The sequence below is a fragment of the Caloenas nicobarica genome, chromosome 7, assembly GCF_036013445.1.
Source record: "Caloenas nicobarica isolate bCalNic1 chromosome 7, bCalNic1.hap1, whole genome shotgun sequence".
Lineage (NCBI taxonomy): Eukaryota > Metazoa > Chordata > Aves > Columbiformes > Columbidae > Caloenas > Caloenas nicobarica.
In genome coordinates this window covers 10,036,084-10,063,739 of record NC_088251.1, presented here as the reverse complement: position 1 = coordinate 10,063,739, position 27,656 = coordinate 10,036,084, and the positions used below count along the sequence as shown (strand labels likewise).

The 27,656-nt window shown below is 38.0% G+C and overlaps 1 protein-coding gene across 2 annotated transcripts in view; it reads left to right on the top strand.

Moving 5' to 3' along the window:
- The window catches only part of VTI1A (vesicle transport through interaction with t-SNAREs 1A), a 268,497-nt gene that overhangs the window by 161,279 nt on the left and 79,562 nt on the right, over positions 1-27,656 (top strand). Inside the window, exons 6-7 of one of the 2 annotated variants that reach the window (XM_065638988.1) lie at positions 2,052-2,122; positions 6,354-6,415. In XM_065638988.1, the coding sequence (XP_065495060.1) occupies positions 2,052-2,122; positions 6,354-6,415 (133 nt within the window). Of the gene's footprint in view, positions 1-2,051; positions 2,123-6,353; positions 6,427-27,656 lie in introns of both variants that reach the window. The other variant, XM_065638989.1, reaches the window with a different exon arrangement.

The window sequence follows — 27,656 nt, the reverse complement described above, 5'->3', positions numbered from 1 at the left end:
TGCCAGTGACAGGAAGAAGATGAAAAAAATCCCACAGTAACTTGCTTAAAATTGGTGTAATAAAAATAGAGCTGTTTCCTATAAACGTATATTTGAGCTTTATTTGTGAAATACCAAGCCATTTTAGCCATTTACTTTATAGTTATTCCTTTGAAGGAAAATCTGTTCCTCTCACTCCCTTACGTCTATGCAAACATACGTATGATTTTTAGCAAGAATATTTGTTATTCTTCCACCTCATGCTACTTGGTTATTAATTTGTTGATTTTGTTTCCTCTCTATTTTTAAGGGGTTTTGCTTTGGGTTTTGGTTTTGAGGTTTTTTTATGGGTTTTTTTTTTTCCTTCTCCAGATTACATTGAATGCATTTATCTGATTGTGCATTATAGTATTTTGAGTGCTTTGATGAGGAATAAGCTCAGAATAGTTTCATCCCAAGTCCTTGACATGCAAACATAAGCAAAGCTCTGTCTTGAATCTCTTTCTTAGGCTACCATTTGTATAGCTGTACTGCACCTTACAGCTTTTTTAACTCAAGAACCACATATCTTACCACATTTCACCTTTGGGAGGCATTGTGTATACAGCTAAAAGTAAAGAGCAGCAAGCCAAGAGGGACAAGATAGCATAATGAGGATGTCAATTTGTGGTCAGATATCTGAGGAAATATTTATCTTACTTGTATTGTACTTGGCAACAGATAGAGAAATGTATATGTAATGAATTTCCTTAGACTTCATCTGGCAGAGTATATACCTTGTGTTAAATGGATTTAGGAAAAAAAAATTGCTTGTCTCGAGTTTTTAAAGTTTGAGGTGATTCTACTTTGGATTGTTTCCTGGAAATTTACTGTATCTGTTAAAAAAAATATAAGAATAGTCATCTTTGCTCTAGTACCAAAGTGGTGATTTTTTAATGATTCATTTTCTTGAAGCTTCTCAAATAATGACTTTTTAAGATCCCACTCATTCACCAGAAAAAAAAGCAAGGCGTGATTTTTGTAGATTATGGAAAAAAAAAAAATCATGTTGTTGTAGCTTTACTCGGCTTTGGTGTATATCTGTGGCAAGCCAGCTAGGCAGCCTCCCTGGACGTGCACAGAAACGCTGGTTGTGTCACACGTGCTGTGTGTCCTGAGGCCGCTTCAGCTACAGCTGCGTCAGCTGCGGGGGTCTGTTTCCCTGTCGGTAAAATGGGAACAATTTAACTTATTTTTCACCTTCAGGGAAATGCAGGCAGGGTTTCTTAGTGTTTCTATAGAGCTTTAAGATTCTCTGTACTTGCTGCTAGTATTTCAGTGTAAGAGGAGCATTTGACTGAAGCTGTTTGGAGAGTAAAGTTTTTGTGTCTTGTGTTTTCTTTGTATCGTATCTTGAGGCCTCTCCACTGTAATTTTGCAACGTTTGATTCAGCATAAACTGTGGAAGGAAACAACCCCTGTGGAAAAAAATGGTGATGACAGTAGATTAATGTAAAATACATGTCTGCTGTTAAAAACATCAGGAGATCCATTACAGTGTATCTCCAAGCTTGCCAGAAATAGTCCATGGTGGGGCAAATAGACACCAGTAACTGGGCTTAGCTTGAAATAGCTTTTATTTAAGCATCAATGGTAAAAGCTGAGAGGCACAGAGAAAGTTTTTTTTGTAATACGACTTCTTGGTGTCTTTAGAGGTGTAAGTATGACGGGTGTTTTAGCAAAGGCTTCCCGTCTTTGTTTCTACAACAAGTTGTGATCTTAAAGAGCGTGTGGGAAGTCTGAAAGTCTTCTCACCTGTGTTCCACAGACCGAAGGTCAGTGTCAGTTCCCAGGGCCTACACAATGTCAAGAGATTGCACGGGAACAGCTTCTGGTTTGGTTGTTACTTCTTCATTTTTATGTTGCTTGAAAAACTTAACATTTGGTATAATGATGCCTTCCTCTTTGCAGTTAGGAGGTGTGATTAGGCTACCACACGTATTAAATGCTGTTGTTACAATCTAACCTGGCATTTTGAGGCCTTAGTCACAAGCTATATTTTTCATAATTTACATTTTGATTTTTTAATGCAGAGCAGATTGGACAGGAGATGCTGGAAAACCTCAGCCATGACAGAGAGAAGATCCAGCGTGCTCGGGAAAGGGTAAGTTTGATCATAAGTAATTGCTGGTCTCGGATTTTACTTGCTTTGGGCAAGTTCTCTGTGCATGCAAAAACAATCCGGCATGTTGATCAGTTTTATGTAAATCAGCTGCTATCATGAGATATAATCACCACCTGCAGTGGAGCACTTTAAAAGTGTCTCCTATGGGGCCGGTCCTGCAAAGCCGCTCCCACGGGCAGTCACACTGAAGCTGCCAAACCCGCTGTTGGAAGCAGCCTCCACAGACATCACTTCTACTCTGTCGAGTTAATGAAGATGCCCAGAAGTCCATCCCATCCAACACATACGACTTTTCTCAAGTTCAGCCTGAGAAATTTGCCTCCCTGGTTCTGATTTCTGCTCACAGAACCAGGAGTGACTGCACCTGTGACTTTCTGTCAACGGCACGTTGATCAGATACTTTCCTGAATGTCTAATTTTGCGAAAGCAAAGCCCTCTTGCAGACCTCTAGCTGACCAGTGCCACATAAGAAAACTCCTTTATGCATCCCAAGGAGTTTCTTTACCTGGTTAGCTCTGATGGTAAAGCTCAATGACAGCTTCAGTGAGGCATTTTCTGTCAGCTTTACCGGTTGCTTTCTGAAGTCCTGGCCATTAGCTACTTTAAAACATTAAATGTCACTAAATCATTAAATTTAACTAAGGATTGTGAGCATTTACCAGGTGTTGTTCAGGCAACTTTGTATCTTATTTCATCTCCACATCCCTAGTGACTGGAGGGTCTGAGATGCTTTTCTGTTTCTGGCTGGACAAGTAACACCTGGGCAATGCCCTTTGTGCTGATCCTAAAAATCCTCAGGAAAGAGAGAGTGTAGTTCTGATGACTGTGTACACATAATTCGTAGCATAAACTTCCCTTTTCCTTGCTTTCCACCTGAAAAGCAAATTTCTTTGATGTCAAAACCTGTAAGCTGCAAGGAGCAATGTAAAAAATAAAGGGTATTCTAGTAAGGCATATCTCATCATAGTTCAGTGAAAGACCTCTTGTCATAAATGGAAGATCTAAAATTCTAAGTTTTTTTCATATGCCACTTAAAATATTTTGTTTAGGGAATTCAGAAGAATTCTGCATTGGATCCACACGAGTGGACCTGTCCCAGGTGTGTCTGTACTCAGATGTACAGTCAGGGATGGTCTTGGATAACTTGGCAAGTTTTCCATTTGCTAGAGATTTTTTAAAGATCTGGCCAGAGGTTGCTCTATCAATGCGTAATAGCTTTACATTGAATACATGGACTTATTATCCAATCAACCAGGGAATAATCTTGTCTTCTGAAAGCTGAATGATAACTTGAATATGATGGCCAGTTCTTAGGAGTTCAATGTTGTGAAAAATAGGAAGATTTTATTATGAGCAAAATTTAAATAAGTTAGTGTCTCTGTAGTTTGATTAAATGTACATGTACGAGTTTTCCTGTCTGCAGAGTAAAACGTTTGAATGAAGAAAAATGTCAGACATAGCCAGTATCATTTTGAATAAATGAAGATGGTATGCAGTGCAAAATACATGTGTAGTAACAGTTGTGAGGAGGAATTCCCTAAACTACTCTTTTTTAAGCCAAAGAAAAGGGATAAAAGCTCTGCTACAATAGTCAGATAGGTTAACTGGAGTATACAGGACTTTAAAAGGTGCAACATTTTTTAGGAAGACCTGGAATTAAAATGTGTCTAAGGCAGACAAGATACCAACATCAGCATCTTGTTCATCTTCCTTCCTTTCTCATTTTTATTCTTAATATTATTTTTTAAAAACTTTCTTAAACATCATGTAGATTTACCATTGCTAATATCAAAGAATATTTCAAAATCTTTTCACTACAGCAGTTCTGTGGAAGGAAGAAATGCTATCATATGCCATTTAACAGCTTTGCTTGCTGCCCGTTCTTTGGCTTCTGCAGTACGCAGATATTGGTAAAGAAATGATGGAAGAACTACCATCAGATATTTCAGTTTTAAATAAAAACGAACTTACAGTTTGAAACTCTTTGTGTTGTTTTTTCTGCTAATGCAGGAAGAAAAGGTGGTTTTTTTAGTGTTCTCTTGGGAGATCTTCCAACTATATGTGTGTTTGTTTCTTTTTTAACATCTCTTTTGCTTATTTTGTGGGTTATTTGTTGTTGTCGGGGTTTTTTATTACCATAAAAATATGAGGTTGTCTTGCTTAGAGGAGTTTGTCAAACCTCTAAGATTCATCCTCCCCTTCCTAACTATCAGTACTGATTCTAGCTGTCAGGTAGAATCCTGCAGCAAGAGAGGAAAGTTACGATCAAACATATAGCGGTAAAAAGGAGGGAGCTTCTCTCCTGTGAAAAGGGAGGAGAAGCCCCAAGTGTTAAACGCATCTCTATGAATAATAAAAGACCAGTGTGAAGCATACATTGTACTTTAGATTCCCTTCTAGCATAGATAAGAACTTGGCTTTTTAATGAACCTTTTAAAAATTATTGTGACGGTTTTTCTTCTGTTACTTGTGTCAAACTGAGCTAAACGGCTTTTCTGGAGCTTGAGTTGTCTAGATGGATCAGGAAAAAATGAGAGAATGGCCTCCCTGGAATATAATGCTCATCTTTTTTCCATCATGGCACATAATTACAGAGATCTGAGAGTCAATGCAAGCCTTCCTACTGAATATGACATTGATAAGAGCAAGTCTTGGTTGGTGTTATCCAGTCACAGCTTCTACTTGGTATTTCCTTAATACCTTTTACCAGAACAAGGAGAGAATTTGTGCAATAAGGTTGCATGTCGTTGATTGAAAATACTGATTTCAGTAATAAGCATTAAATCTGGTAGCAAATATTTACAATATTTGGCTCCAGAATATAAGCTGGTTTAAATATTGCTGCTGTGCATATATTCAGGATACAATAGTGATTGGTTATGGTGAAGGTGATTTGTTATTGGAAGGCTGCCACTTTTCTTGGCAGAGTTACTGTTCTGATGGATTTATAACACAAGATGCATTTTGTCTTCTACAACAAAGTTTCTTTAGTAAAAAGGCAATGAGTCAGGTAACCCTTTCAGTCTAATTTGATAATGAAGAGGTAAATATTCAGCTGTCATAAGGAGAAGAATGGTTTTATGTATGTACACACAGGTGTGTTTTGGGGCATGTTAGGAACAGTGATCCCTGCTATTTGATAACTGGCAATCATTACATTATCATTTATAGTAGATTTTTATGTCAGGTTCCAAGATCTCTAAGAAGTCCAAAGATTTCTGTCCTCTAGCTACCAGTAGCAAAAGAGGCAATAGGAAAGTAACTCATTTCTTCCTATATATTTCTTCATTTCTGGACTTCCTTCTGTGGGACACTAATAAACACAAAAATAGAAGGGAGGTTTTAATACCTTTTAAAGAACAATAGAAGTAATTGCTCTTTTTTAATATGAAGTTCATCTGATTCATAACTTTTCATGTCTCTGATTTCATTTTTAATCAGTTGCACCTATTTTGCAAAATTTTTGAGAGCCGTAGAACAAGTCGGCTAATTAAGTTTAGCTGTAAATGTAGGTTTCCTGTGTCCTAATAAACTACAAAAATGCTATTGTCAGTGAGTGAGTGATCCTTACATGCAAAAATATGTATTGTACAGCTGTGCCTTATGCGCATACTATATGCTGTTCACAAAGTATTTGGGCATCCTTCCCAGTGGTAGCTGCTGTAAGGTCAGTACAACTTTTCTGTTTGAGGGACAATATAGGCATGCTTTTTTACATAGAATTGATAAAAAGACACTGTTTTGTACTTTCGCTTTCTCTTTAAAATACTGTCTTTGAAATACAGTGGAAGAAAAATACGTTCGTTGTTCTTTTCATAGAGCATCAAGAACACAGTGCATGGCTGTCTCTTCATCCCTTGATGCCCTCGCTAATATACGTAACCAATACATATGCACACATCAATGGGAATTGTGGATACTGATTTATATAGCTTCTACCTGCAGCCCTTTATTTGTAAAGCTTTTGCTCTTTTTCATGGTTCGTTTTTGTTGCCTCAATGTCTTATGTTTCGTGGGTTTCATCTCTACATAAGTGAAAACCAGACACAACCTTTTTTAAAATTCAGAGCTTTAGTGGTTTCCTTACATGTGAATTTGTCATGGGCTAAACCTGAAGCCAATTGACTCAAATGACGGTAGAAATATCTGTGCTTTGCAAAGAATGGAGTAGATGTGCCTTTTGCCTTTAATGGGACTCTTTTCTCCATAGCTTAGAGAAACAGATGCAAACCTGGGGAAGAGTTCCAGAATTTTGACGGGAATGTTGCGAAGGTAAGGCCAAGGTAGGGACGCATCTGCTCTTTCGTTTTTTTCCTCTCTCCCTCCGTGCCTTTATTTTCAGTTTTAATTCAACCTCAGCATTTTGCTGATGTACCTGACTTTTTTTACGCAGGCTGCTATGTAGAATGTCTTCAAATGAATGCTGGTGGTGAAGCAGGCATGGTTAGATAGAAGGCTTCATCACAGCTATGGAAAGAGTTTTCTGTAGCCTGAGGGATTACCCCTTGCTCAGTCATTTCTCATCTTTGTTTCTTTTTTATTTCTGTTTTTTTTTTGTGTGTGTGCGTGTGTTCTAAAATTAAGCTTTTCGATTATGATATCCTGTGTTCCTTATTCTTGAGTGATTATGGTGTTTTCAGGGTTTTTTACCTGTTAGATTTTATGAGAGAAAGTTTGTAAATGTTATGAGGTGAGTAAATTTATACACAGAAGAAAAGATTAAGATGATCAGTTCTGCCTGAATAGATGGGGCAGACACATTGTCAAACCTTGTGGTTTGGGCATGTTTTCTCCATGCTTTCAATATTATGAAAATTGTCCTTGGGATCAAAGTGAGGTGATACAGAAGGAAAAAATTTGCAACATCCCAAAAATCTATGTGGGACTGCAGAGAGGGAGTTATCCAGTGATTACTACCCACCTTAAATTTACATCAGTACCTTCCCAGACAGATTTTTTGAATTAGTGGCATCTCTGTTTCACCCAGTGAAACAGCACCTGAGCTTCTCTGCAACGTCCGTGTTTCTGGATATATTCTGCTTTGCAAAGAAGAAAAGCATCCCCCTAATAGATGGTGCTGGGTGCTATGAAAATACAGTTTTAAAGGAGTTTAGAGCATCCTCTGTAGTGTTCAGCACAAAATTACCCTTGCCATGGGCCTTTATGTTGCATATTTCCGTAATGCCATTTGCTTGTTAAAAAAAAAAGTTTTAGCAGAGTTGTTGATTTGATTTGTTACTTGGCTTGGAAAATATCTGAACCAGAGTTCAATAAGTTGTTCTTTAGTGCAAGCTTTATCTCTTCATAAGTCTCCTCATAAAAAATATCCCAGTTAGTTCCTTGTATACCCAGTTGACAAAGGTTAAAATGACTCACCCTCATGGCTTCATTCCACAGATTTTTTACAATTCAAACTCCAAACTGTAACTCATAAAATTCTCTGATTAAGAGTAATATGTAAATGACACAAGCTAAATTCAAAATCCATGGAGAAAGGAAGTGGCAATTGAAAGGGATGGTTCAGTGCCTGTAGACAATCAAAATAAACTAAAAAAAAAAGAACGAAAGAAAAGACACAACCAAACCGAAGTCTCCCCAGGAAGGGCTCTGCGACATGAGCTGTAACGAATATTCTGCATATGTCTCCATTTTGTCAAATCTCATTAAAGGGGTTTCTTGCTTTGTGTCAATTGAGCTGTCCAAAAATCATTCATCATTTTAGTGTAAAAAAAAATCATGCAGTTATTTAAATAATATCATATTAATGTTAAAGTTCAGCTGTCATTTAATAGTATGGCTTAATCAGACATAGCATTTAGGAAAAATAGTTTTTTCGGGCTTTACTTGGCTTTCAGGTTGGCAGATTCAAATAAGGATTTATGGGTTTCTAAACCAATGTATTCTTTCCATGTTTATGCTTGAGGTACCTCAGCCTTTTTCGCAGCACCCTGTAGTCTGTTATTTTCAATAAAATAAAGTATCTCCTCATATTGTGTTTGAATACATTTGCAAGTAATTTGAAGAAGCTGAAGCAAAAACACATCCTGTAACCTTTGACTTTGTTTTCTGTTTGGGAATCACAGTTAGGAGTCCTAGTTTATAAGTGTTCCATAAGCCAAATGAAAAATACGATCTTTCTGAAATATACTTGGCTCTTCTTTTCAGACAAAAGGATTATGTAGTTGAGCACCAAGATGGCATGTTTCTGTGTGTCAGAAAGGCACTGGATTTCCTTTAACAAAAATCCTGAGCTGAGCCATCTGTCTGGATGAAAGGCAGGTTGGGATTTAAGCTCAGTTCAGGTAAATGTGCCCAAAAAAAAGCCTCGGCATAGATGCGACTTGCAGTAGAAGGTTCTCAGGATGTTATTTAAAATCAGGTAATAGAACTATGGTGAATTTAATATTTTTATGACTATTGGGTAGAAGGGTCTAGCATTATCCCAGCCTCAGCATCATTCCAATGTTGTTTAGTCACAAGAATAATCATAAAATTCAGACCTCAAGAAATCAGCAAAAATCAGATAAATAGAATCATAAGAAAAATAATTAGAACAGATCAGCAATTATGCCCTAATTTCTGCACACTTCAGTACACACCACACGTTTCACTTAGTTACTGGAACCAATAAAGAAAGATGCTGGAGGACTATTCTTCACGTTGTTATTATTGCACAGAAAAGGTAATGTTAAACTGACTATTGCTCAACTTAGTTGCTGCTCCCACAATATGTATTTGCTGATATGCTCAAAGTTGTATGCCAGGCTAATACCCTGTGCATGAAATTAATGTCTATTTCTGTTTTTACTGTCTGGGAAAGGTAAAGCAGCATCTCTTCTGAATCTGGCCAAATATATTAACAGATTAGATATTTAGATAGCTACAAGGCTAAATTACTCCCTTTGTATGACCTGATTTCCCTGGCCATGTATTTGTGCATAACATGTTCTGTAGATGGGGAATAAAAGCAAGGACAGGTTTTGTAGGTTACTGTAGCTCACTAAGGAAATCAGTGGCATAATAGGCACAGGTCTTGCTGTCCCAGTCCGCTGCTCTAGCAGCTTAAGGTAGCCAGCCTTAGGTATTGGAATTTGTTATCTTACGGGTTTTGGGGTATTTAGGTAAGACAATTTTTGTAATTGATGTTTTTAAATATTCTTGCTTTGAAATGACCTATACATTCATAATATATTTTTTTTTTTCTGTAAACAAGCCTACTGAGATTCTGTTAAACTAGTATATTTCACTTATGGCATTGCATTACTAGGATAATATTGGCATGTTGATAATGTCAAAACATTGGTCAGTTCCTTTTACATGAATCCGTAGCTCTGGACATCCTGACATTTTATGACTCCTTTGTAAGACTCTGAGACTATAACAGCAGCTCAGTGTAGTTTCAGTTACAGAATTTTCAAATAATAGGTTTTAACGTAAGGAAATGGCATCTTCTGCGGTGATCTGCGGTATTGCTGTCTCAGATGTCTATCCCTTGGCCTCTACGTCAATGTGAATTGGGGAGTGCACAGTCTGTTAGAAAGAAGCAGAAAAGAATATGTTCTGAAAGATCTTCAGTCTTTTGCCCATATCCTAAGCCAATAGCCTAGAAAAGCTTTTAAGAAAAGAATTTGGACAGTCTCCAAGCCACACATGGCCCAGTGGGAAACAAACAAATCCAAAAGTAACCAGATAAAAATTTCTGTAGATTTGTATCTTTATCCAATTAGCAGATAAATTCTATCTACCTCTCTCTGAATTGCAGAAAAATAGCTGCTACCCTCCAGAACCATGTTTTATTGTGTTGGGTTCACCAGGAAACTTTTATGCTAAAAATTCTCTTTTAATCTTCAGATTTTAGTCTTCCGAGTTGTTACCCATGATGCTTTGAGAAGCTCATGAACACATCTGCTCTTTTTAAAGACACTTTTAAAATTTGATTTCCAACAGGACAAACGCATTAGCTCCAGCTGATGGAAATGAAGCAGTAAGTGTTCAGCTCTCAGGTGGTGAGTTATATGACTTGCCAACAGCTGTGTGACCAGTGTGACTACAATCACAAGCAGGGAATGCATCCCCCCTCTGTGCTAGTTGTAGTCAAGCTTCTTCACTCTTCTTTCCAGGAAAATTCTGGTGGTTTTCCTTCCTGCATCATTTCTAGTCAAACTTTGTTGTACTTTTGAACTCCAGGATAGTCCAGACCTTGCAGTTATTTTTCAACATTTCATAGAATCATAGGAGAATTTGGGTTGGAAGGGATCCCTAGAGGTCATTTGGTTCAACCTCCTGCTCAAAGCAAGTCTAATTAGAGCAGGTTGCTCAAAGACTTCTCCAGTAAAGTTTCAAACACATCCAAAGTTGGAGATACCAACACCTCTCGATGCAATCTATTCCAGCAGCAGTTGAAATGGGCCCAGGTATCTACTTGAAATTGCCCAGCAGCCAACTTGAGTCCATTGCCTCTGGTCCTAAGCAGAAGTGATTTAAAACATAAGTGGTTTAGAAATGGCCTTCAGATTTTGGGCCTGGATTGCAGTTGTTCCTAGCAGTTCTCAAACAACTTCAGTTGTTCTGAAAAGGCCCCTGCGGTCATTAGGCTGAGATGACATTCAGCGTAGGACGATTCCTTAAACGGAGCATGGAGTGCTCTGCCTCCACCCATTGACCTGCTTGGTTGGCCATTCAGCACTGGATGCAACAGATTTTTTTTTTTTATTTGCTTTCTCAGAACCCTAGAGATGTGAAAAGTTAATTATGTCTATTCTGCCTTCTCTCTTGGCTACAAAGCCCACATTTCCATATGCAGAAGAACAGCAGCAGAGACAGTCATGTCCCTGCTGAGGCAAACCAAAACAAACAGCGAGTGTTATCCCTGTCTTTCCCCCCTATTTCCCTACCAATCTCTGGTTCCATCCCCAATAAAAAAATCCATAATAAAAAATATTTTCTTCTGAGCTAACGCCTGTCTCAGTATCAGTCGCACTAGGCCATGACTGTTGAGTCTCTGCAGTTTCCTGCAGAAAGGTCTTTGTGTTGCAGATACCGAGTGAAGTTTAACATACAGCTGGATTTGCCCTGTTTTCATGCTAAGAGAGGAATTCCTCTTTCCAGCAGGAACTTTGCATATTTGGTCTCAAGCCAAAAGAAGTTTGAGTAGAAATTGTTTCAGCAACTTTTGGTACATATATTTCTATTTTTACTTCAGGATGTATTTCTACACTGAAAAATGATTGAAACAGCAAATCCGTTAGCAACATGTCTGCTCCATGTTGAATATTTACAGCTGCAGCTGTTTACTCCAGTAATTTAGACCTTGATTCAGGAACATATTTAAGCATATGGTTAACTTAAACCAGAGGAGCAATTCCCTTAACTTGAGAGAGACTGAATAAGGGGGGAGTGAGTGGCAGATTCTGGGTCATCTTTTGGGGCAGTGAAGCTTTTTTTGTGCTTCTTGCTCAAGACTGATTACAGAACAAACCCCGTCCTTAATATTTCTATTCTTACATGGAAATGATAAAATACACATAGGGTATTTTAGTGCTTGTTACTGCCAGTATAAGGACATTTTAAAAAAAAAAAATTCTGATTTTTAAGCATTTAATATAGTTACTTTACTTGATTCTTATATTATTGTACATGTTTGTCTTTCAATAAGTAACTAATCTTTATCAATTACAAAGTGTTGAACCTTTGCAGAAGGGAACTAATAAGCTTTGTGCTGCTGTTAATCACAAGATAGTCTTTGGATAAGGAGTGTACGGCTGGTTATTCCAGATTAAGCCTTGGCATTAATTAGTACCTGATTGTTCCTCACTTCATCTCTGACTTTAAAAAGAAACCTTGTTACTTTGTTGAAGTGATGAACAAAACATCTGGAAAACGTAAATGTCGTGTCAGCAAAATTCCCAGGGGTGAGCATTCTTCATCATTAGGAGTCCAGCTGAAAAACAGGAAATGTACCTCTAGGTCTGAACAGCAAGAATTTTAAAGTAGTATGGAACACTGTGGGTTCCCTGTTCTCAATTTAGATGTGATGTAATCTGATGTATGTAAGATGTATTTCTTATTTTTAATGATCAATTGAGAGCCATTTTATAAACCTGGCTCATCTTTCCTGGACAGTGTTCTGTACGTTGTTTCCAAAGTGCTTTTGAAAAATCTTACTCTCGTTCAATGTTAGAAATACTTTTCAGTTCATGCATTACAGAAGGTGCAGAGGTCTTTTGAACTGCTGTATAACCGCCATAGCTAAAGCAAACAGGGTACATGGAGAATTCCAAGCCATATACTGAAAGTGCTGAATGCCTTTCAGGATGGGACCAATTTCAACATTGCAAGCATGTAGCTATGACTAGTTTAATGCCACCTCGGCCTTTGCAAACCTTTAGCTCCAACAGCCTAAGTGATACAGAGTTGACTTCAAACCTGGAAAAAAAAAAAGGATCGTCTTGATTTATCTTTACATTTTAATAACTTAAGTGCATAGGATAAGTCAGTGTTTTAATCTCCTTGCACCTAGGCACAGTCTTAGAAGGATGTGTCCTTCATTCATTGAGAAGCATTTATATTGTAGCATTGTTTTATTTTTCAGATTGTTCGAAAGCTTTATCCATGTGTCAAACTGCCTACACTATGTCCATTATGAGCAGGGCTCTCAGCATTCTTCAGACAATATTTCTAGTTCTCTTTTTTCATTCCTTTTTTAAATGCACAATGGCCTTTGTTCTGTCCTCTCCATTCCCTCTTTTCTATCATCTGGAATTACTATCTCATTTGCCCCCCTTCCATCTACTTGTGTCCAGCTGAACAGCTGGAAAGAACATTATCTAAAGCACAGTTGTGTTTCTGCAAGAAAGCAGAGTCCCAATGGATAATTATCCAATCTAGTCCTAAACTGCATATACCAAGAATGTAAAGCATTGTAATAGGTTAAATATCATGTAACCCTTTGTGATTTTGTTCTCTGTATTGAGGTATATTGACTACCATTAAGCAGCGAGGGCCTAAAAAGGTTCACAGTGTCATGAGTGAAACAAAAGGCATTTCATAGTCAGCGTTGTCATGTCTGAACCACAATAGATGTCCCATGACATGCTTTCATGAGAAAGCATGTATTATATCAGCATAAACAGTGCAGTGCTTTCTTGCAGGAGTTACAAGTAGTTTCTAGTTGGATGAGTTCTCTCTGACATGGTATTCAGGAATAGTGAACACAGTGAAAATATTTTGAATGTGATGAGATTGTTTATGTGAAGCAGGGTGAAGTAGGGAGCCTGTTAGCAAAAGCTGACATTGGTAATTGCTGAAATAATTGGAGACAATGCTTCAGAAATCAATGAAGTCAAACTCCTTAAGGCCAGTAGTAAATTGAGGATCATGTTGTTCTTCACACCACTCACAATATAACTGTCACAGAACAATATGTACCAAATTTTACACATTCCATTTACTACAGAGTGTTTAAGCCATAAATTCCTAAATGTAATGTTTTCTTATCACAGATCTGCATGATAGCTTGCTACATGGGTCATGTAATTTTAATCCACAAATTTGCCAAGAGATATGGAGTCATCTTGGAAGTGATCAGAGAAAAATTCTTCCCTTTGTGTTAAGACAGGATTGACTGTCTCTGTTTCAGTCCTGGCAAATATTCATCTGGGCTGCTCTGTACTGATGAACATTCCCCATCGCTTCAATGAAACTGTTCCAAGCTTTCCCTAATGTTTAGCCTAAAACTTAGTTCCTCAGCAGACAGAGAGCTTTTATGTGCTGGTGCATTTGAGATTTTTGTGCTCTGTCCTGGCCCATGACTTCTGCTGTGGAGAGAAATTTCTGCTAAATTTCTCAAGAATTAGAGAACATATAATAGTGTACAGAACTAAATTACTCTTTCCAGTTTTCATCAAGCCAAGCCTTTTGATGAGATTCAGGAATGCAAAAAAATGGAAGGCTTGGATAGTGTTCTAATAGGCAAATCCTGGAAGCTCAGTCTCTCCCAACAGTAGCTTCATGTGTAGGTATCACCGAGCTTTGCAAGTAGAGACACCAAAATTAAATCATTCTCTTGAGGTTGCACATCTGGACTAAAACTAGACAGTATGCTAAGCTGACTGAAAGTAACATTTGAAACTCAAGATCAAAAAAATACAGAGATTTAATTTTTTTGTGGCATTTCTAAAGATTTTAAGACAAAGGCAGTAATGTCGTCAAACACACACCAGAGTTTTAAGCTTATTTCTCCCACCCTGGCCCATGGACACACCAGCATTTTGGACAGATCTAGTATTTGGAAGCAAATAGTGGAAATGGGAATTACTTTGGTTAGTCTTCTGTCAGGTGTCTGCAGGAGCTTTGTTAATCTTTATCAGGTAAAGAAGCTCTTTTGTGTGTTCTGAGTATGATTTCCAGTAGCACTTGGCACTTTCCTTGCCACAATTGATTGAAATTGTCAGCTTTTGATAAAAGCAAAACTAATTCAGCTTTCCAGCATCATTCTGATCACACACCAAGGAATGAAGTCATCAAGCTGATTTAAAACTGCTGTGATATCAGGAGCCTGTCCTTATTAGCTACTCATTTACACAGAATCACAGAATCATTTAGATGAGATTGTTTTCACTTCTGCTCATAGTAGCAGGTTAGAGCTTTGGCTGTGCTCAAGAGATGTAAGAGATGAAGTGACCAACAACAGGAACAAAGGGAAACTTGGGATTTACTGAGTACAATTTTTGTTCAAGTCAGTCCCTTAAGTTCTGCTACAAACTCCATGACCTGAACTTGCAAGTCATGCTCATGTGAGTAGTTTGCTTGTCTGTAGCCCTAATATTGAATGAGGATCTCTCTTGGTTTGAGCAAAGTTTGTTGGGGAGGGGGAGGTGTTGTTTGTTTGTTGTAATTTTACAAAGAAGGCCATAAATGATGACTGTGAGAAAACAACAGCTAAGGAAAACCAGGTTCACTTAAGAGTTTGTTGCAGATCAATTAGTGCTGCTGTGGGACAAGACCAAATATGAGAGTTTATATCCTTGTGTAGGATGTGATTATGTTGTATTTGACTTTTAAAACTCTGCAAAAGAAATGTTCACACATCGCTAACCTTCTGAGCATCTGTCTGAAGAATAACAGGGTCATGAATGAGAAAATGTGGTCTTACAATGAGAGATTGTTTAGTCTACTTGGTGGTAGGAAAGATGAAAATTTGCTAATTTTGGCTGGCTCTTTAACTACTATGGAAGATTTGAACCTAATCAAGAAGGCAAGGAAAAGTCAGTATGGAATTTGAGCAAAATGGGAAAGGCAGAGAAAAACAATTTTACCATAAACACTGAGATTTATGTTCTCTACATTTGTGTAGCTCTAAAGTAATTAATTGAAAATTATTGAAATTGTTACTCAAATATCTAGAATAACGTAAACAAGGGAGAGACTCTTGCCACCCGCATGTTTCAGACAAACTGATAAATTTTCAGTGCTAATGCTCCTTCAGTCTTAGAATGAGGATTATAACTCAGATTTTAAAATCATATTTTAATATCAGCTTAATAATTGGGGTTTTTTTGAACACTTGAAAAATTAGTCAATGAATTTGAATAGTCAGGAGCTACAGTTTATCGGAATTATAAGTGGTATTAGTACTCTCCAGTTTAAAAACATGGCAGAAGGGTGTTTCACTGACCTATATGCCTTCTGCAAATATTATAGGTTTTTTTCATGAGTGTTAACATGGCTTAGCTTGCATTATCTCACTATGGAGCATTTATTACCAAGGAGCTTTTGTTTAGCTTGGACTTTGCTATATTAACTAAGCTGCAACCTAGAAGAAGTTTTTAACGTTTGCAGGTTAGAGCAAAGTCTTTCTCTTTTCTTATTTAGTAGATCTGCTGATAGTTGAAGATTACAACATGAACAGGTTATTTCCTTCTTGAATAAAATTTGCACCTTAAAATTATTTTTATGCCAACTCCCTGCCTTCCTACTGATACAAATGCTTGTGCAAGTAAAAAAAAAAAAAAAAAAAAAGGCAAAAAGCACTTGGATGTTTCTATAATTTTCTTCTTGTGGCTGCAAATAATGCATTTAAATAGGGATTTGTTTGAGAAACGTGGTTCTAAGTGTGTACTTGTTCTTGGCTAGATGTTGAGAAGCATATGGTCTACTTTATCCATGCTGAGAAACTTCCTTGCTGCTTTCTGTTACCACTATATTTTTACAAACACAATTTTCAGTGTGAATGGCACACACGTGTTGATTGTGAAGGTAGCATTCTTGCAGTACAGCCTTAAGCTAATTACTCATGGTGGCAGTCGGGCTTTGTACCTCATTTGTGAACAGCTATTTATACCACTACACCAGTACAAAGCAATGTTTCACATTACCAGTTTACCAGACTATTACACCATTGTGTTTTAATCCACTGTAGGTGGATGGAGAATATGAGCCATCTGTTTTGTTTAATGATATAATCAGTAAACAATATATGCACTCTACACATTTGGTCATTAAAGATGCCCATATTGTTGGACCCTGTATTTACATTGTAAATTGGTGCATTCACACATCAGCTCTTTCTGGTTTTAAAGGCTTGCTGTGTTCATAAGATGGTACAAAGCAAGCTCAGTCACTGCTCGAACCCAGCGCAGGTGGTCGAGCTGGTTGCCACACAGATCAAAAGTCAAACAACAGTGAATCTTCCTTTGAAATGGCATTTGGAGAGACAAGGCTGGTCTTATCTCCACAAACAAGAAAGAGTTATAGATATACATCATGAAGTTCTGAGAACAAAGCGGGGTTTCATAATCAGTCAGAATCAGAAAATCCAGTACTGCAGACTTCTGTGAAGACATCTGTGGAATATAAAAAGCATCTTCTTTTCCTGGACAAAATTTAGGGGAGTGAGTCTGAATTATTAAATATGAGAAAGTTCAGTGATTTCCAAACTTTGGAGACAAGAAGTTGCCTGCTCTCACAGTCAATTTAATTTTATTTTATATTCAGCAATGCTTAAGTAGATTAAAACAAGCAGCAACAGTAAAACCCAATCTTATTCAAGGGATAGAGGTGAATGGGTGTACTTGTGCTAGAAACAAAGGAAATTGCTTGAGATTTCAGTTTCCCCAAGTATCCTTGCTGAGCACCAGAAAATAGCCACCAAAATACATTAAAATCCATTGATAAGATCTTGTTTGTTAGCACCTTTTTATGGAGAGGGAAGATAACACAATCCCATATTAACATTAAAACAATGTTCATTTTAGTGTTTTACTTCACATTTTGTGCTTAAGATGCCTAGAACTTAAGATATTAATTAGAGGACTGTCTCGTTTCTCACTGACGTTTTAATGAGGAAATGTAATATGGTTTACTGCTGGGTGAAGGCCTGGCTAGCATTGCCATTAGACAGCCAAGGGAAAGGACCTGTGGAAGTGGTGTGGCTGAGGGCGAGTTTGCAAGCCGGTGAGGATGGAGGAGTAGTCTGGAGCTTAACGACAGGGCAGAGGGGTAGTCTGGAGCTTAACAGACGCGGTGGGTCTGCTAATGAAGGCAGAGCTCTGTGCATGCCGGTTCTTTAGCTTAGTTTGAGATCATCTTTTAAAGCAGCAGAGCGTCTGTCAGGATGAGATCTTTGTCGTTTCTTCTTGTGTGCACTTGTATAAAAAATTAGCAGCAAAATATTAATATATAGGAGATTTTTGGTTTGGTTTCTGTTCCTACATAATGCAGCTATACTCAGAGGCACTGACTATATACTCGGCAACAAAGTCTCTGTACTAAAAAGTGTGTTCGCTTTCCGTTTAGTGTTACAAACATGAGGACATAGCTTTCTAAGTCTTTAAATCTACTTCAAAGGCAAGCTAATTACATTATTTTTTTTTTTAATCTTGGGGTTGGACGAAAGAATATTTTTTTACTAGGGGTTTTTTAAACTGGCACAACTTTCAGAGATAAAGTATTTTCAAGTATATGAGCAAAGAGAAGAAAACATCTTATTTTATGACCCATTATATATGCTTTCAAAATATACAATATTTTTATGGTTAAAATATTTAAAATCATACAAAATTAGACAACTGTAATTGTCTCTTTTATAATATTTTTCGTATCTGTATTTCATGTATGTTGAATATTAAGCATTGGCATATTTCCATATGCTTCATGGTGTATTGCCTTCTGATTTTTGAGATACTGTGTAACTAACTTATTTCTAATCTTATAACGGTGTTGAGGTTTTTTTCCCATCCCAATCCAGGAAAAACAATCAGAAACTTGACTACTGATGTTTGAATCCTAGCTTTGTCCAGGGTATATCTTGAGTAACTGTGGAAACATCTGTTTCTGTGCATCTCTAAAATGAGGGTAAAGTTCCATATCTCAGCAAAGCATTCCATGGCCAAATGCCCTTAATTAATCTATACATGGTCCTCACATGACAACCTGATGAGAGTTTGTGAATGATGGACTAACTGGTAGCAGTGCCTGTCCTGATTTGGAGTCATGGCTTAAATGGATTTAAAAGGGGTGAAAGAGAAGCATGGGAAGAATTTGGTCTGGAGGTGGGGGGGGCGGGTATCTGATTTCCCATAACAGTCCATTACCGACTATGTACCTGATCTCCTTAACTACTGAACGCAGATATGAGAAAGAGGAGGTATCAATTCTTTGTTGTCTTCTCCAGATAATATAATTTTGAGGGCTGCAGGTAACAGGCTCATCTTCCCTTGGGTGATAATTTTGGTATGTTGCAGACAGAAAAGAGTATATGGATTAATTCAACAAATAGAATTAATGCGTCTCTGGAGACATAATGATTAAGTGTATATATACAAGAAAAGTGATGTTAAACTTCACGTACTAGCCCAGGCAACTGCCTCTTCCTTACCAGTCTCTCCTTACTGCTCCTGTCAGGAGTGATGTTGTTATAGCCGGTGTGCACTGAGATATATTATTACTGGCTGCTGTCAACCTGCAAGCAATCGGTACTTTTCAAACACTTAAGTACATTGGGGTTCCTCAAAGAAGAAATGCATCCCTACAAATGCAATGTTTTATGACTTACTGTCACAGTGCTGCTGTTCCCTTCTTCAAAGAAGGTGTGGAGGAGAGATGTGTGGACTTACGGGTAAAGGCAGACAGTCACTTCCCCTGGCCAAAATTAGCACCATCACCTTTTGCTTCTGAGGAAATAAAAAGAAACATAGTTTGTTATAGAATGTGGATGGGTAAAGCCATGAAGATAATCTGGGAATGTATAGAAATTCTATCTCACGTGTAGTAACTTGATAAACAAAAACATATGAGTGAGCCTTTGAAATTCCATGAATTTACTGTTCAATTTCTGATTAAGGAGGAAATAAAGATGTGGATTTCAATTGCATTTTGTTGAAACATCCAGTGGCATGATGCTGCTCGTAGCTGTGTAATTAGAAGAGAGTTTGTTAGACAGTTTGAGTAGCAGGCACGTGTTGAAAGCTGGGGTAAAATGAAGTTTGAATGTGATAGCTGGTAACGATGCTGTAGAACGCCCTCTTCATGAAGAGTATTCTTTATAGAACATCACTTGCAATGGTACACTTGGTCATATTTTGATGGTCATCTTTGAATTATTGATGATTTATTAAAGTTCTACCAGCAAGCAGTAGGAGAATTAAGCTCCCATGTGCCAGTTCCTTCAGATGATTACTATTTGAGGAATCTAAGCGATCAAATGAGTTAAGCCATTTATAATTCTTCAAACAGGAATTACTCACAAATAGTTGTTTCTTAGTAAATTCCCAGTGTCCTCTTTGGAGTAAGATGGAATATTTAGAATTACACAATACACATATATGATGTTAAGCACATTGTAGAATTGTTTTATAATAAACTACATAAGCCATATTAGCAGTGTTCCAGATGCTTAGCAGTCAATTAAGGAAACAGAGACCTCATTTCAGAGATGCACATTGTGAACAAACAACACCTAGGTGGGGTGGGAAATGTTGGGTGAACCCAAATAAAAGGCAGTGCTGCAGAGCTGCTGTCGTGCTTATAATTCTGCTCGTTGAAATCAATGGAAAACCTTGTGCCCAAATGTTTATTCTCTGAATCTGAGAGGAGAAGCAGATGCACAAGATACCAGAGAAAAGCTCTGTTTCAGAAATGTAGAGAATAGCTCACAGTGGACTTCTTATTTTGTCTCTTGGTCCACTGACCCACTTAAGTCCAGGTCTCATAGGAAAATACTGTTGTGACTGACCTGGATAATAGGGATTGGTCAGGAGGACTGTCAAACCTGCCTCTCCTCTCTTAGCAGTTGAGTTCCTTGACTGGCTTTAGTTTGAGGCCCACTGCTTTCTTTGATCCAAACTCTAAGAATATGTAATCATCATTTAAAGGAATGGAGTCTTTTGTGAGGAGGAAGCCCAGAAGTGGCCCCAGAGCATGCCTCCCCACATGGAAAGCCACCGCCCCCTGATTTGATGGCTTCCATACTAATGCATCTTTCAAGGGGGCCTCTTTGTCCTGCATTGTTACTTATTTGGCTCTTCTTTTATTTCAGTCTTAATTGTCATTAGCGTGTTGGGTGTTTTGTTTTTTTCGAAAAGCATCTGGAGAATAGTAGTTTATTGTGTATTGTTGTGTTTGTCTAAAGGCCATTGCACAAGCTGGAAACCTAATCCTTGTAATCTTTCCTACTAGGGAGAGCTTGAGATAAATACTGCTCTATGCTTGGTGGGAGTGGGTCTCTACTTTTTGATCATCCATGTCTAAGTGTTGAGTAATACTTAAGGGAAAATGTTCTCAAAACATTCCTTAGATGATTATTAGATTATATTTTATGTTTGATAAAAACTGGAAAATTGTGTAAATATTTGCTTAACATCCCACCCCTAAAGCAATTTATTTCCTTTCTGGCCTTCAACCCTCTTGCTCAGTGAAATGAGATCAGTCACTTTTTGTTTATATTCAGTTTCACTTTGCAGTTTTCATGTACGTGTAGTGCGATTCCCCACTGCAGAGGAATATTTAAATAATAAGTGGGGAACAAAGAGGAAGGAAGTGGGAAAAAAAATTTTAAAAATATTTTCTAGTGTCTTCTCACATTTTAAAAGTAAACAAGTGCTATGGTTATACTACTGGCATGTGACATGGCAATAACTAGTGTTAGGAGCAATTTAAAAAATAATCCAGTCCTGCTTTTCTATAAATTGTTTGTCACATAGTAAGAAAGACCAGTTTGTACATATTGTGTTTCTGTGGCTACTATTCAAATCAGCCTTTTGCAAAGTAAACACCTGTGAGATGTCTTGTTCTTACAAGAGAAAATCACTTTTGTATCTTGGGTACTCCATGTTGGTGGAGTTTTCTGGAAAGTGCTGACTTGTTCACATAGACAACAGTCAATACTCACATCGGTCAACTCTGGCTGTTTTCTCTCATGTGAATTTTTCATTTTGGATTAATGTAGAATATGGGTCTCAAAACCACAGACATCAGAACAAATGCTAGGTCATGAGCTCGGCTAGATGGGAGGATGGCTTAGGGTAACACTGCATTGGGGGGGCAAAAAATCAGAGTCAGTAAATTCGTTTAAAAGATCGAGGATGCTTCTCTGCACCAACCAGTGTTGAAGCATTTCTGTAAAATGGCTGCTTCAGATGCAAGAAGTCCTGGAGTTTCTCTGGAGTCCTGTTTCTCTCCCACCATGTTTTTGCAATTAAATACTGGATGAAAATTCTTTTTTTTTTTTTTTTTTTTTTTTAATGTGTTACTTTTTCCTTAATGTGTAGCAGCTGATTTTTCCTCTGTTGGCTCGCTTGGGCACAGAGACAAACCTCCTTTCAAGGAACAGAGTTCCAACATTATTGTTGATTAGTTTAATGGGAAACCGTCTGTGTGGTAAGGCTGGCTCTCCAGCTTCTTTCTGGAGGAAAAAAAAAAAAACCGAGATGCAAGTGTTTTAGCCAAAGGTAAAACTCTTCCCTCTGTAATGTGGATGGACTCACAAAGCAGACACAAAGGCATGTGTCTCCTCACCACACTCAAAGACCTGATTTTCAAGGACAGCCAATGTGTGACAGACAGCCCCTTGGGAACACAACTTCTTCAGAGTGTCATCCACTCTCGGTGCTTCCCATAAAGTTACAGTTGAGAACTGCTGCTCCTTTGAGGGACAAAGGGCCAGTTTGCTTTCCAAGGGGTCTTTGCCCTTTTTTTCTGGCTTACCCCACCCTCCCAAATTTTGAGTTGCATTTCTTGCAGGAGTCTCGTGCTTCCTCTCCATCCTCTTCTGTGGCTTTCATTGCCTGTCACTCTGAGATGGTTTTGACTTCTTTTGACAAACACCTTCACTTTAGAATCACAACGTGGTTGAAAAAAGGCAACCTTTCTTTTCTTTCTTTCTCTTTATGAACTAGAAACATAATGTGTAGAAGCTTGGTGCAAGCTCACAATAGCACTTTGTCCTCTTTCACATCACTTGCCAAATAACTACTGTTGTGGCAACAGCTGTAACCAAGCATGGTGTCAGCTAGTTTTGCCGTAACGTGACTGAGTGCCAATAATTTTAATATAATGTGAAACACACTCCCAGGCAGTGCAATGAGGCATCTGATTATTAAATTCCTTGAAATGTCATCTGGATTTTTGTTGGTTTGGGTTTTTTTGTTTGTTTTTTTTTATTTTTCACATCAATTCAGGTCTCAGAACTGGACAGTGTTGTGATTAAAAGAAAAAGAACAGAAAATTCTCTCATTATAGTAAACATTTCCAAGAAAACTCTCACCCTGAAGCAGACAGCTCTGCTCTGCTTACATAGACAGCAACAGCAAAGGCTCTGTGAGGGCTAAAGGGGGTGGAGGTTATGACTGTGGCTACCAGTTGTTTGCTGCTCTTTACTGTAGCACTTTCTCCAGTGACAATAAATGCTGTTTATTTTTAGGCTTCTTATTCTGAGCTACTTATGAAAACTAAAAGGTAGGAACCTGATGAAGCGTTTATTTTTAATATGTTGCTTACATTGTGCTGCAAAGCATAGTATTCACCGTTATTGTTAATGATTGAAGCATTAGCATTTAATTGTGTAAAGCAATTAAAAAGCTCAATATTACTACTTCTTGAGCTGAGTCCATTAATATAGCAAGCATTAGTAAGAAGTATATTGAAGAAGCTGAACAAGGTCATAAATGTTCTGCGTGCAAAAAGCACCTGATGCTTTTTTCCAAGCCTTTAAGAAGTAGTTAAAAAATAAATAAAACACCTTGTGAGGTGAACAGATAAAAGGCTTTCTAGGTCTAGTTATGTTAGTTTGGCTTTTCCCTGTAATTGCTGGGGTGGTTTTGTTCCTGAAGAGGGAACGGACGCCAAGCTGAAGAGGTAATTTCTGAGCGCTGTTTCTCAAGATATTGTGAAAGTTCTCAACTTTTCTGTAATAAGAAAAATGACACTTCTCTAATGATGTCTGTTTGTTGCATATTGTTGTTGTGCATGCAGCTTGGTGCAGCTTCCAGCAAGTACTTGAGAGAAAGCCAGGGCTGAAGAAACAGTGCAGGGGAACCTGAGCAGCCCCGAGTCCCCGCAGGCTGCGCACACCGGCTCCTCTGGGTGCTGTCAAGCAGTCCTCACCTGATGTCACCGTAGATGAAATCGAAAGAGATCATTTGCGTTCGATCCCAGGTGTCTTTACATTTGAATCCAAACAGGAAAAAGGCTCCTGGCAGGCTGGAGCTGGGTTGGAGGTGTTGATACTCCAAGCACGTCCGGATGTCACTCCCCTTGCGTCAGATGAGCTGGCTGTGGGGCTCACTTTCCTTTGGTAATCTTGGGAGTTACTTGCACAATGAAAGGTTCAGGTTTTTCTGACCTGTAAAGACTCATAGCAGCGCTCTGTAGTTGTAAAGTATCGTTATGTGCTCAGAAGTGAAGAGATTTTTACAAGGGAGGAGCTCAAACCAAACCCCTAAATGTGGATATTTCTAAACCACGGATTCTGTATCCACATCTGAGTTTTGCAGGTTATGTGTGCCAGTAGCACATTAAACCACTGTACGACATGGAAATTTCCCTAAAACTCAGAGTATTCCACAACCAGGTGCAGTTACAACTAATTTTTGCGGGCTCTGCTAGACAGTTTCCAAGGGAAATTTTTGTTTAAGATCAAGCCAAATCCACTGTATATCTTCAAGTCTCTACTTAATATTTGAATGCACGTGGAACAGAAGCAACACAGGCAGCAATAATATGATGTTTCCCAAAATGACTCGTTTGACCCTTAGCTTGGGAAAAAGACCAACCTGAAGAAGAAGAAACAAGTTTTGTCTCTAGACCCACGCAGGTTTTGGCTTCTCTAGTGATGCTGCAGTCATGGGATTTTAAAAGGGTACAGTTGTTTTCAGTCCAAAACCAAGTTGATTCTTCATGCGTAGTTGACACTACTGTTTGGACTGACGAGGGCAGATTTTAGGACAAACCACAGGAAATGGCTTGGAGAGGTGGAGGATATTAAGAAAACATTGTACTGCTGCTTTAGAAGTAAAATGAAACACTTTGGGTTCCATTTTCCCATGTGATGTTTAAAGCCATTGTTTTGAATTTATTTTTTTTTTTGCAAAAAATACTGCAACTATTGAAAACAAATGTGCTTCGAAACATATAGTTGGTTTTTGTAATCTCAAACCAAGACAAGTAACGTGAAAATCCTCCTCTTCTCATGGAGGGCAGCTTGAGCTTTTGTGAGAAAGTATTCCTTTCCCCTTCCTCTGTCCCCTCACCCCCACTTTTGGACTCATTTTATCCCCTTGAAAGTGCTACTTTTCTGTGTGAGCTTTGAGAGTGAAAATTGTTCAACATTTTGTTTATGGAAGAATCCGCTTTAGCTGAGAAGTCAGATATAGCGATAGGAACAGAAATAGCGCTTTTAAAGGTGACAGACTGTTCACTTTGGTATGTAGAGAATGGCCACAGTATTGAGAGAATTCTGTTCTTTCTCTGCCTCTCTGCCCCTGTTGCAAGATGAGCAAGGGCTGATCTGAACTTTTGTTTGTTTGTTCTGCTCTGGGGTTAAAGATTCACGCTTCACCCCCAAGAATGTTTTATTCTGTTTTTGTAAGGGCGGAATTCAACTTTTCTGAAGGCAAAAGAAAAATCCTTGTGTGTTATAAGAAACAGCTGAACAAGACCTGAGCGGATAGATTTTTTTTTTTCTTTTTTTCTTCAGCTTTCTACCTGTGAAGAAATACAGTATTTTTAGAGTGAGGGCTGATTGTGGAAAGCAGTGACTGAACAAATAACTACTTTAAGGCCAGTGCTAGAAACACTTGCCAGTATAGTAATGTCAGTTGGAGGTGTGATTTTTGGCTGCATGTGTATATTGGCAAAAGCCCTCATATAGACATGGTTGTACTGGAGCTTTGGCCAGTATATTCTATTTTGCTTGGGGAGGATATAAGCTCTAACAACAGAAGCACTTTTTTTCTGCTGGTAAGTTGCAACTCCAGTAGAAGCTCATGCCAAAATAGTTACACTGTTGTAGTGGCAAACCTTTTTCATAGACTAGACTTCTGAGTCTGGTATCCTAACATTAGCAACTGTGCTCCCGTTATTGTTAAAATTAACAGCAGCAACATCTGAAGGTGATTTGAGTGCCTTAGACTTTGTAGCATTGTAATGATCTTGAATTTACAGATCTGCATTTCATTTACTCGCAATACTTAAGAGAATTGCAAGCAAAATTACACTGGACTCCATCTTTTGCATGCAAGACATATCTTTGTTTTTTAAATGCTTTTTTTGTAGCAAAGGTCTGTGTGCTTTGCAGCTGTCTAAAAGCTGACAAATGAGATTTATCTTTGGATTTATTTTCTGATTCCTTACACAACTGTTTATAGTGAAACATGGTTCTTCTAAGGGTAACATAGTCTTCATATGTAGGTTTTGCAGATTTCTGTAGCAGTTTTTTTTTTTCTTGAATACATTGGGATTCTGGAGGAGATGTCGTCATCTTGTGGAACTACATAGTCATATGTATGATGCCACAGGCCCTCTGTGTGAACTTTCCTTCTATTTTGCTCACACATTAGGATGAGAAAGGAGTCCTTTTTTTCTAATACTGAAGCACGCTACATCAGCCATCTTCAGTACTTGAAATCAGAAGGGTAAATACTCATTCCAAGTCCCAGTTTCACGTCACAAGAACATCTTAGCTATTGTGTAATCTCTCCAGAGTGCCCTCACACTAGGAGAGCAAAACCAATACTGTTCTTAATGCTGTCAGGGAGGTGATGCTTGGAGATGTTGTGCAGTCTGTCCTCAGCAATCAGTACTCTGCTTTTTTTCCACTGATGTTTCATGCCCACTGACTTTTATAAGAGAATACCAACATTTGAACCTTGATTGCTGGATTTTTTTGTTCAGCCTACTACTGCCTTGTTATGATATGGTACAAGAGAATGTTATGGTTGGTTGTTATTTTTTCTTTAAACTACCTCTGACTTCATTGGGTGTAAAATTCGGCCAATGCTGAATGCCTTTGAAAATCCCACCCTTCAGTTGGTTTTGGTTTTGTTGTTGTTTTTTATGTCTGATGTAGGACTCTGTAATGTGCACTGGCATAACATCTTGCTGGAGAAGAACAATGATTTATTGTGCTAATTATTGATATCACAAAACCACAGACGGGAATCTTGATATTGGGGGGAAAAATAATAAACACTAGGTTAAGACCTATTAAAAAATTATGTGAGTCTGGTAGAATAAGAAAAATAGGTATGTTGAGTTTTAGAGTGTTTCCCTGTTTAAGTTTATGCTCTTCATATATATATATTTTTTTTAAAGAGGAAAAAAAAAGGAAATGCTGGGGAAGGTGGTTGTTTAATAAATGGTACACACATCTGGAGCTGTATTTTCAGTATTCCTGGTCTTTCAGTCTCACAGCTTACCTTTTTCTAGGCTTGTGAAGCATGAAATAAGTTAAAATCAATAGGTTTTTGGAATATCTGGACTCTCTGGCATTTTTTCTTTGTTGCTCTGTGACTTGGACAACAAACATTGTGAACCGAGTAGCCTCAGTTTGTTAATCTCTCCCTTGGGTCCATCCTTTCTTAGTTCAGCAAAAACACAAACAAAAGATCTACTGCATGTGGTCAGTACTCAGTTTGCTCAGGCTCATGTGTCTTGTTGAAACCAGAATATTTTCTCTCTAAGACAAGCCCAGCCCCTTATTCTTGGTAAGAATTCTCAGTTTTCATTCGGGATTTTAGCTGTTAACCCCTTTGCCATTTCAGCTTCAAAAATCAACTAAAAAAAAAAAGGTGTATTTAAGGTAAATAAGCATGTTTAATATTTTGCTTGTTCAAATAGCTGAACTGCATTTGTTCAAATATAAAAATGCCCCAAACAAACAAACAAACACCCCAAGCAAGCAGATCACCTAGCCAAAACCAAAAATGAGAAATTTCCTTCTCAAAAGTGCAACTTCCAAGAAACTTTGGGTTATGAACTGTAAACAGGAGGTTAAAATGGAAACACTCTTACAACTGTA